Source organism: Heterodontus francisci, chromosome 2, assembly GCF_036365525.1.
Source record: "Heterodontus francisci isolate sHetFra1 chromosome 2, sHetFra1.hap1, whole genome shotgun sequence".
Classification (NCBI taxonomy): domain Eukaryota; kingdom Metazoa; phylum Chordata; class Chondrichthyes; order Heterodontiformes; family Heterodontidae; genus Heterodontus; species Heterodontus francisci.
In genome coordinates this window covers 96,387,577-96,403,565 of record NC_090372.1, presented here as the reverse complement: position 1 = coordinate 96,403,565, position 15,989 = coordinate 96,387,577, and the positions used below count along the sequence as shown (strand labels likewise).

The following is a 15,989-nucleotide window of genomic DNA, read 5'->3' as shown; positions in this document are numbered from 1 at the left end:
CAGACCAGTTAGTCACATGACTAACCTGCTTGGCGACCTGGGTTTTTCTGAATTGTACAGAGAGTTTGAACTCAAAACAACTGTTTGCTCCTGGAGTGAGAAGACCTCTCCTGTCTGCTCCCATCTCTTTCTCACAAGCCTCTGGATCCACTGAGGACACATGAACTTCAAAAGAGAAACGTCTCCTACATCGAACAAGGTATAAGAAGAATACTGGGCCCCAACGAAAAGCAAGACGTACCTACAATCAAGGACTTTACAGCGAGCTCGAAGAACAGTAATCAAAACCATCTTCAGATATTGCCTCAAACATTTCCACTTTATTTCTTCTGATCTTTTCTGTCTCTATCTGCATGTGTGTATTGCCTATGCATGCTAACGTGGGTGCGTTGTGTATCTGTAGGCGTTTACTGAATTAGAGTTTAAGTTTAATAAAGTTCAACCATTTTTCTTTAAACCTAAGAAAAACCTGTTCGGCTAGTTTCTTTGCTTTATCATTGGAAGTTAGTGAACAAGGATTCACTAAGGGGGAGCTAAAAACCAAACGGTGTGTTTAAAATTAAACCCTGTTACAGTAAGACCAGGTGAAGGCTGAGAGGGAACCCTAGACCCCTTTCTCACCTGGTTGTAGCAGTAGACATTATTTCTTGGCACTGTCAATTTTCTCTCTCGTATAGACTTCTGTTCATTTTAAAATTGAGATAACGATGAGATCAACTTCTTACAGGTTGCATATCCATTTTTATTTCATTCCAGATTGTCGGTTCAAGACTAGGACTAATAGCACAAAACATTGCAAGCATGGGAGCTGCAGTGATTATTTCATTCATATTTGGATGGCAGATGAGCTTGTTGGTCTTAGCAATAGTGCCCATCCTTGCTGTAGCCGGAGTGGTTGAAATGAAAGCTCTGACAGGTTACACAAGCCGTGATAAACAAGAGCTTGAAGCAGCTGGAAAGGTAAAGTCAGCACTTTCTTATTGATCTCCAATGTCTTTTTGATTATCATCAGTTTTGAAAAATGGCCTACAGTGACTGTATGAACACCTGGCTTAGTGTTATTTATTTTGAAAGTTTGAAAAATGTATTTGTATAACATTTCCAATCCTCTTACATCAACTTGCCTGCTGCACACACACACACACACACACACACACACACGCACGCATGCACACTAACATGCACACCATAGAGAGATGGTACAGGGCGGCGCAGTGGTTAGCACCGCAGCCTCACAGCTCCAGTGATCCGGGTTCAATTCTGGGTACTGCCTGTGCGGAGTTTGCCAGTTCTCCCTGTGACCGCGTGGGTTTTCGCCAGGTGCTCCGGTTTCCTCCCACCGCCAAAGACTTGCAGGTGATAGATAAGTTGGCCATTGTAAATTGCCCCGAGTGTAGGTAGGTGGTAGGGAATATGGGATTACTGTAGGGTCCGTATAAATGGGTGGTTCTTGGTCAGCACAGACTCGGTGGGCTGAAGGGCCTGTTTCAGTGCTGTATCTCTAAATAAAAAATAAATAAATAAATGCGTGCATGTACACACATACATAGTAATTCACGCATACACAGGTACATACACTGTGGAACACACATGCACCATAAACACACACACATTGATGTACAAGCAGGCATACAAACAGTTGCATATGCACATATACAGACAGACAACATTGATACACATTGTTATGACCAGGTGAGAAAGGTGTTTAGGGGTCCCTTTTAGCCTTCACCTGGTCTTATTGTAATAGGGTTTAATTTTTAAACACACTGTGTTTTGAGCTCCCCTTTGGTGAATCCTTGTTCACCACTTTCCAAATATAAGGCAAAGAGATGAGCATAAAGAGGATTTCTTAGGTTTAAAGAAGAAAAGTGAAATTTATTAAAACTTAAACTCTAATGCAGTTAACGCCTACAGATACACACTGCGCCCCACGCTAGTATGGATATGCGATACACACATGCAAATGGGGACACAAAAGAGCAGAAGAAAAATAAAGTAGAGAAGTTTGAGGCAATATCAGAAGAGTTTCTTGTTTACTGTGCTTCGAGCTCACTGTAGTCCTTTTGTAGGTAATTCTTGCCTTTTGTTGGGGCCCAGTATTCTTCTTAAACCTTGTTCACTGTAGGAAACTTTTCGTGTCTCGGGGTTCATGTGTCTTCAATGGGTCTTCAGTTCCGTAAGAGATGGGAGCAGACTGGAAAGAGGTGTTCTCAGTCCAGGAGAAAAGAGCTTTCTGACTTCCAATTCTCTGTGGCAAGTTCAAATTCAAAAAGCAACAGCCAGTTAGTCATGTGACTAAACTGGCCTGACCACTACTTCTGTGTATTGGGGAAGCAAGGACTGGATCCCTTGTTCCAACACTGTCTGCTAGCATGCAGAAAAGGCCTTTCTGGTGAGGGCCCTGGCAATTCCTTGTGATAGGCCCTCTTTTGTTCCCAGCATGAATTTTAAGTTGTAATGTTCATGTGGCGAATGTGTGCCTCATTCTTGGCAGGTGGGGGCCTGCATGACAACATACACATGCAAAACGGGAGGATTTATCATATGGGCCATTTTATGCATAGACACTTCTGATAGGAACCTTATCTGCTGAAAGTGCATATGGGAAATTCGCAAGTACACAGCAGATGGTTTTGGGACCATTAAAATGAATAATCAAAAAATAATTTCTGTAATGGGCTAGACTCCCTCCTGGAAGCACAAAAATTTAAACTAATACTTTTTTCAGTCCATTCAGCAACATTAACGTACCACCTCAAACATGTTAACAACACCTTCTCATTACAAAATCATTTTAGTACCGTGAGCAAGACTATACTTTGCAGAAATCCCTTTCAACTACTATTTTTGGTGTTCTTTAATGCATTTAAAATATATATTGTGATCTCATCAGATGTTGGGGAGAATGTGCAATTTATAGTGCACAAGGTGGTACTCACTGTTCACTCCTTGGAAACTTTCCAATATTCCAACGACAAGTACATTTCAAGATCCATAGAACCATAGAAAAGTTACAGCACAGAAGGAAGCCATTCAGGCCCATCATGTCTGTGCTGGCTGAAAAAACTAGCCGTCCAATCTAATCCCACCTTCCAGTTGCTGGTCCATAGCCTTGCAGGTTACAGCACTTCAGATCCAGGTCCAGATACCTTTTAAATGAGTTGAGGATTTCTGCCTGCATCACCGATCCAGGCGGTGAATTCCAGGCACCCACCACTCTCTGGGTGAAAAAGTTTTTCCTCATGTCCCCTCTAATCCTTCTACCAATCACCTTAAATCTGTGCCCCTGGTAATTGCCCTCTCCGCTAGGGGAAACAGGTCCCATCTGTCTACTCTATCTAGGCCCCTCATAATTTCGTACACCTCAATTAAGCCACCCCTCAGCCTCCTCTGTTCTAAGGAAAACAATCCCCACAAAGAGAGCGAAGAGAGAGGTTTGCAGTGAATCATCCTGACCCATTTATATGTCTGTCTGGGGGCTGGATGAACAGTGTTACTGAGGCCTGAATGATCATTGTGAAACAGTGTAGGGAGCAGGCAAGTAGCTGAGCATAAAATAAATAGTCAAAAAAGGAAGGAAATGGATTCTCCAAATTAATATGCAAGTTAGGACAAACTTAGAAGTTACAAATGACATTGTGTAGTGTTGAAAATTTTACTCTGTAAACAAGGCTTAACCTATGCTTTTCTTTTAACTTAAAGATAGCAACAGAAGCTGTGGAAAATATTCGTACTGTTGTTTCTCTGACTGTAGAAGAAACATTTGAAAACATGTATGATAAAAATCTAGAGCTGCCATACAGGTATGTAAATGCAGACATAACTAGTAAAATTGATTTAAAAATAACTCATTTTATTCAAAATAGTAATAAATAATTTTTGGAATTCTGTGAGATTGTATAAAGCACATTTGCAAGAAGCTGTTCGTGAAAATCCATGCACACTGTAGTACACAGCCTAACTCTGAAAGCCCTCAATGTTAAAGTCAATAAAATTCATCCCCATCCAAGAAAGCTATGATATCGTATATGTTTCGAACTCTGCTACCTAAGTCTGCATTTAATGAGACACAGCAAATTGACATAATCTTCTCTGTTTTAGCACTCATTGAGCTCTTGTATAAATTGGAAAGGCCACTTATTTTTGTGGTTGCATATATATGTTCATAGATCATGCTACAATATTGGGCCACTTCGTATCATTACCAGTATTTGTGCACAAATATATTTTGATTTGTACAACCCTAGCAAAAAAGATCAATAATGTTAATTGAATAGAACAACCAGCAATAACAAATAAGATAACCAAAATCTTGTTTTTCCAGCACTTTTGCCTTCTTTCTTAATACAATAGTTTCAGACAACATGGGATCACAGTTCCAAATTACGTTTTGGAAATGTTTCCTTTATTAGGAGAGTCTGTTTTAGAACACAGTGTAAAATCACTGCAAGAACCACTCACTAGTCAAATTGTGATAGACATCATTATGTTTTAGGTAACATATTGCAAAGTATTCCCAAATACAGCACCAAGATTCTTAGTCAGAACTTTGGCAGGTCTAGAACTCTGGAAGCTCCTATATAGAAATACATAGAAGCTGCAACACTCAAATAAGCCAGTCAGTTCAACCAGTGTGTGTTGACATTTATCTTCAAGTGAGCAATTCATTCTAATCACATTATATCTACCCTGTTCCTATATCCCTTCAATCTCTTTTCCTTTATCAACCTGTCCAATTAAATCTTGAGTGTTAACATAATCTATGCCTCAACTACTGTAAAATATTTTGGTAATATATTTTTTGGACTAGAAAAGTGAATTAAATGTCCACCGTGCATCTCTGTCTAATGTTTGTGTGTTCTGGATTTATCATAACATGACATTGTGCATATATTGCAGAAATGCTAAAAAGAAATCCCAGGTATATGGTAGTGCCTTTGCACTGAGCCAGGCTATCCAATACTTCAGCTATGCAGCTAGTTTTCGATTTGGTGCATATCTGATATCAATAAAAGCAATGGATGTAGAAGGTGTTTTCCTGTAAGTAATATGTACTGTGCCTTTTTCTTAAATCTGTTCGGATAATTAATTGTGATTTCAAATTAAGGAAGCTGAAAGTTTTATTGTCCTGGTCCCTTTTATAATTATATAATATAATTTATAATCAGAAATGGCTTCTGAGCAATTATGTGAATTGTCCAATATTTGCTGGAGAGAGAATAAAAAAAGGTGTTACTTGGAATAATATGATTTTCCTCCATAGTGGGAATTTGAACCAGATTCTTTGGTGTTGACATTTCTGAGTATTATCCAGGGTGGGATTAACTTTGAAGTGAGAGTTATTTTTATGCTGATCTTTATGTTAGAGTACTTGTGCTGTCACTTGATTCAAGAAGTATGTTTCTGTGTTAGTGACATTTATAAATTCGGCTAGAAGACAATTCTAAATGTTTTTGTTAAACAAAATGAATATTCACGTATCTGCCAACTTTGGTTGAATAATTTAATATAACAGCAAATTGTATGATACATATTGGATAATGCTTTTTCTCAAAACATTCTGCAGTGTTTTTAATGCTATCGTGTATGGTGCTGTGGCAATTGGACAAAGCAGTTCTTTTGCTCCTGATTACGCAAAGGCAAAAGTTGCTGCAAGAAATCTGTTTGCGCTGTTTGAGCGTGTGCCAGCTATAGACAGCTACAGCACTGAAGGGCAGACGCTGGTGAGTATTTTATTTTAAAAGACTGAACTAAACACAAATGTGATTTAGGATCTGATTATCAAGCCAAAATTTAGATTACATCAATGCTTGTTTGATTTAAGCAATTTTATTCTTTACATATATATGTACACAGGTAATATGTAAATTGCTGCCATTTCGGTTGATTGCTATTCAGAGGTAGATAGATTCTTGATAAGCAAGGAGGTGGGAGGTTATCGGGGGTAGGTGGAAATGTGGAGTAATCAGTTCAGCCATGAACTTATTGAATGACAGAGCAGGCTCGAAGGGCCGAGTGGCCTACTCCTGCTCCTAATTTGTATGTTCGTATGTTCCTACACTCTATTTTGTTCCTATGTGATCATAAAGAGCACTTGTGCATTTCCAATCTCAAATTGCATATCTCATAGGGTTCCCATGGATGCCCATGCGATCAGATTTCTTCCTTATTAGGTTTTCCATAGAATCCCAAGAAAATCCAGATCCTTTGTCCATGGGATCCAGTGGCATGGCATTTATGAAACCCTGCACAGAGTCACTTTATCTCTGCAATTAGTCCAATAGTTTTATCTGTGTGAAGATTGCTATTGTTTACAATATGATGGAAAATGTAACACCATAATATGGCAATGAATTGGAAAACCTCTTCGGTAGGAGTTCCACTCAATTCAGTGCAAATACTTGTTTCCTTCAGAGAGAATAGCTGTGTTTGGTGCTTTATGAATTGTACTGCTGTAAAGCAAAAAGAATTTAATAAGAGATGCATTTTTGTATATGTTCGGGAACTGATGGAAAATGTATTATGTACCATGTGAACTACATGCACACGTTTTAAATACCATCATTCTTTTGCAATTTGTATTTATTTATTTGTTGTTGGATTGAATCTATACATTTACAGACTAGATTACTTTACTATTGTGTAGAGCTCCATTCTGATGATCCAGTGAAAAATTGACAAACCTTGTCCAAATTAGCAGGCGAGTTTTCGTATTAGAGTTGAATTTCCATGTTAATTGGGAGAACGTCTCTTTTTCTTCATAACTGACAACCGATTAATGAAATTACATTCTCAGAAATTGCTCAGAAAAATAAGCAGTCTCCCTGTCCTTGTTGGGAGGGATTTCACACACATGTGTGAAACTGGGTTGTGGGGCCTCAATCCTGATTTGGGTATGCCATGATGTATTGCAAATGCTGCCATATCAGTAATGTTAGTATTGACAAATGCTATTTCCTAAAGGTGTGTAACATTTATGTAGTATGTGTTAATAGTATGCTGTGGATTCCAAGTCCCTGTAATAGCCCATTGTTGTGTTCTTTACGGGATTAATGTTACTTTTCCGCAGTTATGACTCATGTTAAATAGCCTGAAGGAAGATCTAACTTTCAGTTGTTAATCAATAAGGACAGGTTCAAATACACATTTCAAGTGATTTTTTTCAATATCTCTACTTTTTTTTTTGCATTGAGAATTTGTCATTAGCATGGACTTTAATTAAATATTGAAGTTCTTTCTTTTGGGCCTCCTTATCTCGAGAGACAATGGATACGCGCCTGGAGGTGGTCAGTGGTTTGTGAAGCAGCGCCTGGAGTGGCTATAAAGGCCAATTCTGGAGTAACAGGCTCTTCCACAGGTGCTGCAGAGAAATTTGTTTGTTGGGGCTGTTGGACAGTTGGCTCTCCCCTTGCGCCTCTGTCTTTTTTCCTGCCAACTACTAAGTCTCTTCGACTCGCCACAATTTAGCCCTGTCTTTATGGCTGCCCGCCAGCTCTGGCGAATGCTGGCAACTGACTCCCACGACTTGTGATCAATGTCACACGATTTCATGTCGCGTTTGCAGACGTCTTTATAACGGAGACATGGACGGCCGGTGGGTCTGATACCAGTGGCGAGCTCGCTGTACAATGTGTCTTTGGGGATCCTGCCATCTTCCATGCGGCTCACATGGCCAAGCCATCTCAAGCGCCGCTGACTCAGTAGTGTGTATAAGCTGGGGATGTTGGCCGCTTCAAGGACTTCTGTGTTGGAGATATAGTCCTGCCACCTGATGCCAAGTATTCTCCGAAGGCAGCGAAGATGGAATGAATTGAGACGTCGCTCTTGGCTGGCATACGTTGTCCAGGCCTCGCTGCCGTAGAGCAAGGTACTGAGGACACAGGCCTGATACACTCGGACTTTTGTGTTCCGTGTCAGTGCGCCATTTTCCCACACTCTCTTGGCCAGTCTGAACATAGCAGTGGAAGCCTTACCCATACGCTTGTTGATTTCTGCATCTAGAGACAGGTTACTGGTGATAGTTGAGCCTAGGTAGGTGAACTCTTGAACCACTTCCAGAGCGTGGTCGCCAATATTGATGGATGGAGCATTTCTGACATCCTGCCCCATGATGTTCGTTTTCTTGAGGCTGATGGTTAGGCCAAATTCATTGCAGGCAGACGCAAACCTGTCGATGAGACTCTGCAGGCATTCTTCAGTGTGAGATGTTAAAGCAGCATCGTCAGCAAAGAGGAGTTCTCTGATGAGGACTTTCCGTACTTTGGACTTCGCTCTTAGACGGGCAAGGTTGAACAACCTGCCCCCTGATCTTGTGTGGAGGAAAATTCCTTCTTCAGAGGATTTGAACGCATGTGAAAGCAGCAGGGAGAAGAAAATCCCAAAAAGTGTGGGTGCGAGAACACAGCCCTGTTTCACACCACTCAGGATAGGAAAGGGCTCTGATGAGCCACCATGTTGAATTGTGCCTTTCATATTGTCATGGAATGAGGTGATGATACTTAGTAGCTTTGGTGGACATCCGATCTTTTCTAGTAGTCTGAAGAGACCACGTCTGCTGACGAGGTCAAAGGCTTTGGTGAGATCAATGAAAGCAATGTAGAGGGGCATCTGCTGTTCGCGGCATTTCTCCTGTATCTGACGAATGTTCCATTAAAAAATGGTTGGTCAATAATCCTAGCCACATTTCTGAAGAGTCGGCAAGAGTCTTTGATGTGCCTGCATACTTACATTAGAATTTTTGCTAGCAATAAAGCCCGTAGTATAGAGGTAATTGTTGTAGCAGGCAACTTAATTGCTGAAATCATCTTTATTGTTTCATTTGTTTTATCATAGGACAAATTTAATGGTGATTTGAAGTTCTCCAACGTTTACTTCAGATATCAGAGTCGTCCAGATGTATCAGTGCTCGAAAAGCTGTCAGTCAAGGTTGGAAAAGCACAGACTTTAGCACTAGTTGGCAGCAGTGGATGTGGTAAAAGCACCACTGTACAGCTCATAGAAAGATTCTATGACCCACTGAAAGGAGAAGTGGTAAGACCAAAACTTGTTTTATGTATCCTTAAGTAGAAGGAATGCTTTAAGAAATCAATTCTTCTTCTGTTTATTTAAGCCCAAAAACTAGAATGAGGTGTTTAGTAAAGTTAGTTGGTATATAATGTATAAAATTTAAATCTGTACACACCTGTCAACCTTTTCCAATATCCATTCCAATATTAACATTTATAATGGAAACTGCCTGTGTAAATTTGTTATGTTGTAAGTATATTCTCTGCTAGTGGAAGTGCTACATCACCATTATTATTCTATTGGGCTGACCCTGTGAAACCTATGGGATGACCTTCATTTTTGATAGTGCAAATCAGGTGATATTGAATCGGTATTCCATTTTATATCCTACCCCATTGACTTCAATGGAAAAGAAAATTGGGCTGGGTATAAAACAGATTATAAGTCTCAATTCCTTAACTATATAAATAATGAGCTCTTGTGCAAGAACATGATCCAAGTAAATGATCAGGAACTCTGAGTAAATAATGACAGTATTATGGCAAGTTTGTCAACAACTGCTGTGCAGTGCACTGAAGTAGAGTCAACTGCATTAGACTCATTAATTGATTCCAATTAGGTGAACCATTTGTCTCTCCAAAAATCATTCTTTCACTACTGCGTGGTCGAGTGTGTAAGAGGCTGTATCAGAAGTTTGTATACCAATCTAAATTTTGTGCACCTGACAGCCAATCAGATGCTCCTCCCCTCATGCTACCCTAGCCTACCATCCCTGGGACACTAGTGCAAACACCAACCTTGTGGTCATTGGTGTATTTGTTACTTCTTATCCTCTCGATAACTATAGCAAAATAGGGTCACCCTCATGAGAGCTAGCAATGCTCTACATCTATCTGATCAACTTTCCCAGCTTTGCGAAATAAATTTATGAGCAATTGTTTACTGAACTAAGGCCATTTACCATTCTTCCACTCCTCAGCTTGAGGCTCAATGAAACAGCACGGAGACTGATGGAGAATGCTCCCTCCATTGAGTCCCACATTAGGTTCCACTGACCGATTACCCTCATTGACCTCTATTGGCTCATTTTGAAATCCATTGATGCTCTCTGCCCCACTCGCCCTCTGTGACTTCCAGCCTATGCTGCTACGGTTGTCTGACTCTGGATTCCTAGACATCCTCAACCTCTCCAAAGTTACTCACGTGGTGGCAAAGCTTTCAACTGCCTTGGTTCCACTGGCTGGATATCCTTCCCTAAAACCCTTCTTCTTAAGACTTCCCTCCTTGCATTTCACAACTTCAAAATCAACTTTTTTGACGGTGCCTTTGACTTTCCAAAATGCTGCAATGGTCAGTCTACCTCTCTGCTATCTGAAGCATCTAGGGATTGAGATGTTAGGTCTAGGTCAGTGTGACTACAGACTATGGTAAATGTTGTGTCTGGTCTATGTAAAGCTGCACCCAGCCAGAAGATTCTCCAGCTGCAGCTTCAGCTTCCGCATCACCTTAACAGTGCATTTGTTGATCTCCAGTAAGATCTTGGTAATTCCTGGCACTTTGGCTTTTGCTGGGTTCAGTAATGGGGAATCTGCTTTGTGGTAGTGAGCATGCTTTGCACATATAATCCCCAGCATATCTGTACACTTCCCATTTTACAGGGTTTCCATTGAGTAGTGGTTCTCATGTTCACCTACCATGCAGAAAGGTCCCCTCTCTAAAATTAGGCAGAATCATTTAGGGTTGGAGTAGTTAAAGCAGTGGGCACAAGCCATAGAGCAATGCAGGCATGAGTTCAAATCCCAGTCGCTGTGATGGTTGGTGGCATTGCCAACAGTTCTGAATCACATCACTGAAACCGGAATCAAAATTTTGCAGCTTGCTTTGTCAGACAACAGCTCCATCTGGTGGTACAGAGAATAATAGAATATGCTTCATATTGATACACATGTGCGCTGAAATTATATCTCATAGGATCCAGAGTACGAATGCTAAATGCATTTGTCTGAAATTCTTCTCTGCACAATTTTAAAGATGGTATTAACCTGATTAGCATGGAAAAGATAACACCTTTGCTGAAATGGAGGAAGAGACGTTTCAGATGAATGACTTACATGTTCACACAGCAGTCGGTGCTGCATTTTTTAATTGATTTCTATGTTAAAATTAAAATATTTCGTGAGTTTGCAACAAGGTGCCACAAATGAAAATCATATTGTCAGCATCATTTTGGAAAGGCAGGTAGTTTTATTTTTGTGGTGAAGTACATTCCACCATTTCACAAAGAGAAGTCGAATTGCAATACATTACCTAGTTCAGAACACTAAGAGCAACACTAAATGATTCCAAACGTGATGTCTCATTTAATGCTATTCAAACTTGTTGGTTCCCTCTACGATAGGAACAACAAACAATTTGTTTGTCATTTTATTGAGTGGGTAGATCCAGCAAGTTAATTTACTACTACATATACAAACAGAAATAAAGCAGGTCATTACTCCCAATGGTGCAAATATTGTATAAATACATGGATCACTTGCAATATAGGCTTACAAACAATTAACTTTTTAATTTTATTTGTAGCTTCTAGATGGAGTTGATGTCAGAAAGATTGCCATCCAATGGCTTCGATCTCAAATTGGAATTGTATCCCAGGAGCCTGTGCTCTTCAATTGTAGCATTGCTGAGAATATTGCCTATGGTGACAACAGCAGGACAGTGTCACAGGAAGAAATTGAGAAGGCAGCAAAAGCAGCAAATGTTCACTCCTTTATTGAACAACTCCCTGATGTAAGTTCATCCATTATCAAATAGCAGTAATAATAATGAGGATTTTACAGTTGTGTACATAAATTGTTGACTCCGACAATAGAACATAAGAAATAGGAGCAGGAGTAGGCCTTTCGGCCCTTCAAACCTGCTCTGCCATTCAATACAATCATAACTGATATTCCGCATCGACTGAACATTTCCACAGTATCCCCAAATCCATTAATTCCCATGGTATTCAAACATCTATCAATCTCTGTCATGAATATACTCAACTACTGAGCATCCACCACCTTCTGGGGTAGAGATTTCCAAAGATCCACAACCCTTTGAGATAAGAAATTTCTCCTCATCTTAGTCCTAAGTGGATGACTTATTATTCTGAGACAGCGGCCCCAAGTTCTAGACTCCCCAGCCAGGGGAAACATCCTCCCAGCATCTACCCTATCAAAACCCTTCAGAATTTTAGATGTTTCAATGATTCTCTCATTCTTCTAAATTAAAGTGAATAAAGGCTTAGTCTACTCATAGGACGATCCCCTCATCCCAGGAATCAGTTTAATTAACCTTTGTTGCATCTTTTCCAAGCCAAGTGTATCTTTCCTACGGTAAAGAATCCAAAATTGTACACAGTACTACAGGTGTGATCTCAATAAGGCCCATACAATTGCAGTAAAACTTCTTCACTCTTATACTCCAATCCCTTTGTAATAAAGACAAACATATGATTTATTTTCCTAATTGTTTGCTGCATCTTAACTTTCTGCGTTCATGTACCCAAGTCTTTAAAAAAAATATTCTTCTTTTATTTTTCTCCTTCCAAAGGAGATAACTTCACACTTCCACACATTATGGGCTGAATTTTATGTTCACAGCAAGGGTCCTAACTACGGGCCAGAAATCTGGAGGCACTCTGCGTTAGCCATTTGTAGGATCCCCAGCCCTTTACGGGGCTAAGGCAACCAAATAGTTGTCGTCAGGACTGCAATCCCTTTATAGGATGGCCGTCAACAGCCAGGAGCTGCCGGCCAATCAGACAGCTGGCAGCCCAGCAGTCTCAGCAATGCCACCGGGAGCTGTGACTGCACCTGGCAGAAGAGGACGCCATGAAGGACACCACCCAACGAGGTAAGTGGGGCCTTGGGGTGCCAGGGCCAGTCAGGCATGCCCTGGATAGGGGGTGGGTGTTGGAGAGGGCAGTGGGTGTTGGGGGGCAGGTGTGCGGGTGGTGGTGGTTGCTGCAGGGGCATCCATTGACACCAGGAGGCCAAAGTGTGTCTGGATAGGAGGCCTTCCCAATAGAGCCTTCAGCGAGGCTGCCAGGATTCACCTGGAGGTCTCCCCACGTGGTAGAGGGCCCACCCGCCACTAGCAAAATGCCAGCAGCATTGGGAAAAGGCCCTTAATTGGCCACTTAGTGGCTCAATTGGCCTCTGAACAGGAAGGCCCGTCCTTCAGCTTCCCCACAACTGCAAGGTGGCATGGCAGCAGGAAGACAATGGGCATTCCAACCCCTGCCTTCCCTGGCTATTTTACAGGCACCATCACCCTGCCCCCCCCCCCTCAATGCCTCCCAGCCCATCCCCAGAGGGTTGGTAAAAACAGCCCTATATTCCATCTGCTATGTCCAAGCCCACTCACTTGACATTTGCAGCCTTTTTGCATCCACCTTACTCTCCCACCTAATTTTGTATTGTCAGCAAACTTGGATTCATTACACTTGATTCCCTCATCTAAGTCATTGATATAAATTGTAAATAGCTGAGGCCCAGCACTGATCCTTGCGGTATCCTGCTAGTTACAGACACTCAACCTGAAAATGACCCATTTATTCCTACTCTCTGTTTTCTGTCCATTAATCAATCCTCAAAGCATGTTAATACATTACCCTCAATTCAATAAGCGCTAATTTTGTGTATCTTTGATAAGGTGGCACCTTATCGAAAGCTTTTTGAAAATCCAATTATCCTACAAACACTGGTTCCCCTTGATCTGCCCTGCAAATATAACCTGAAAATACTCTGCCAGATTTGTCAAACAATACTTTTCCGAAATTAGTGTTAATTCTGCCTCACCATATTATGACTCTCTGTTACCACAAACCAAAGTAGGTGTGTGAATCAGCATTCAACATCACAGTTATGAAAAACCAACAATTCTGATAGTAAATTTACTTTGATTAAATCTTCAAAAATGTCATTACGATGTGAAAGTGGAAAGGCTTGAAGAGTAATAATAATTTTTTTTTTAAATGAAATAAAAATGTTGTTGCTTCTTCTCTATTTTATGAAGCATCGTGCATTGGTGCTAACACAGAACCTACACACTAGAGTCACAATGTGCCAGTATTTTATTCATTTTACTGTTAAAAGGATATTATCACTCTTTTGGGACATTCTCCAACAAGCTTAGATCATGGAACAGCTGGGAGCAGCCTGCGCCAAAATCCTTGTGTTACAGCCACCACATTAGCCTACATGAAAGGCTCTATTGCAGCAGATGTGGTATCAGCTGCAGCTCTCTAATAATGCAGTTTCAGGGGGTCATTTGATTTTTATTTTTAAAAAAACCTTTAAACCATTTTTTTAACCATAGACTTTATCAGCAATGTGATAACTGTTGCATCACTAATCACATCATTACACATCTCCATTTGCTGATAGTTCATTACAGTTCACCAGGACATCAAAATGTTTCCATTATTGTATATAATGCTTGCTATTCTCCAGCGCTGGGATAAATTGTCTACAATAACGTTCTTAAGTTCCTTTGCCTAATCCCACCATTAGTTTATCTGGTACAATTTTTTTAATTTTAAACAAAACCTTGTGCAAGCTGGATTTATGGTGCCGCAGAAAAATAAGAGTATTGAGACTCACGACCTAACCTGACTCTGAAGGTGTGAGCACTGATTTGAAGTATAATTCTAATGCAATGTCAAGTCTAGTTTAATAAATGCTCAGGTGCACAAGCTGCATTCTTACTACAAGAGAAGTAAACATACATGTGCAGAACTTTCTGCTGGGCAAAAGAAGTCAGATGTACAACCACGCAGTGTAAATAAGATGGTGACAGCTGTGAACAGATGATCGAGTCAGCCCTCCTACTGACATTTCATAGTTTGCTATGATTAATTCATATGGTTTTGGCATTTTTACCATGACAATCCATAATTTTCCCAAAATGTTAGCGTGACTAAATTACAGTCCTTAAAAATAACAGATGTGTTTGTGCTGCTATAAGTATTTGTGCTATTAAACATCAGGCAAAGGCAACTCAGGACCAATGAATTTAAGATGGAAGCTTTTGTTTAAAGCAACAGAGGTTAAAATGATCACAACTGCTGGAGATCTGAAATGAAAATAGAGAGTGCATTTTCTAATTTAAAAAAAAAACAGTGATCCTTCACCTTGTCACAATAGTTTAGGTGAAAGAAGAATGCTATCAAAGTTATTTTAAGCTTCATAGCACTTGTGCATATCCACTCAAGTACTGTGGGCTGGATTTTAAGCAGCCCTCGCGTCGTGATCCGTGGCAGGGGGGTGCCTGAAGATGGCTCCGGATGAGACCCGCCATGGAACGCCTAGACGGCAGGGCCCAGCCTGATCCTTCCAGCAGCACCGAGTCTCCGTGGCACTGCACCCACCCCAACCACTGCTGGGCAACGGGACCACAATTTTAATATTTAAATCAATAGAACAAATTAATTTAAATATACTCCCGCGATTTTGAGAGCCCGCCGCAATCTTCGACGCGGCAGGCGGCACACCCGTGCCTTCTGATCCCTGACCAAGGAACAAGGCACGACACTGGTGGGGAGGGGGGAGGAGGTAAGATTATCAGTGCGGGGGTGGTGAGGAATGGGGTCAATTAAACATCATGGATGTAGGGGATGCTGAGAAGGGTTATATTTTAAACTTTGTGCAGTTTGGCGGGTAACGTCAGATGTTAAAGGTAAGTGTTTTGGGGAGGGGGTAAGGGCATTTAGTTAATGTAATTGTCATTGGGGGTGGGAAAGGAGTGTTGGAACTTTATGTAATTCTGGCAGGGTATCACTTTAAAAATTTAAATATCCCAGCAGGGCTGACTGCCCTTTAAAAATGGCGTCAGTGCCTATGCACGGGCAGCTAACATCATTGCTGGGAACAGACAACCTGCCCCCTCCATATGATGGCAGGAGGGGGAGTGGCGGGCCATCCAGCTACTTAAAAGAGCTG

The 15,989-nt window shown here is 40.9% G+C and overlaps 1 protein-coding gene across 6 annotated transcripts in view; it reads left to right on the top strand.

Moving 5' to 3' along the window:
- LOC137345699 (ATP-dependent translocase ABCB1-like) overlaps positions 1–15,989 on the top strand; it is a 165,482-nt gene that overhangs the window by 135,089 nt on the left and 14,404 nt on the right. For all 6 annotated transcript variants that reach the window (XM_068008965.1, XM_068009000.1, XM_068008993.1 and 3 more), the window contains exons 21-26: positions 757–960; positions 3,703–3,803; positions 4,900–5,040; positions 5,567–5,723; positions 8,833–9,030; positions 11,587–11,793. In XM_068008965.1, coding sequence (XP_067865066.1) covers positions 757–960; positions 3,703–3,803; positions 4,900–5,040; positions 5,567–5,723; positions 8,833–9,030; positions 11,587–11,793 — 1,008 coding nt within the window. The remainder of the gene's footprint in view (positions 1–756; positions 961–3,702; positions 3,804–4,899; positions 5,041–5,566; positions 5,724–8,832; positions 9,031–11,586; positions 11,794–15,989) is intronic.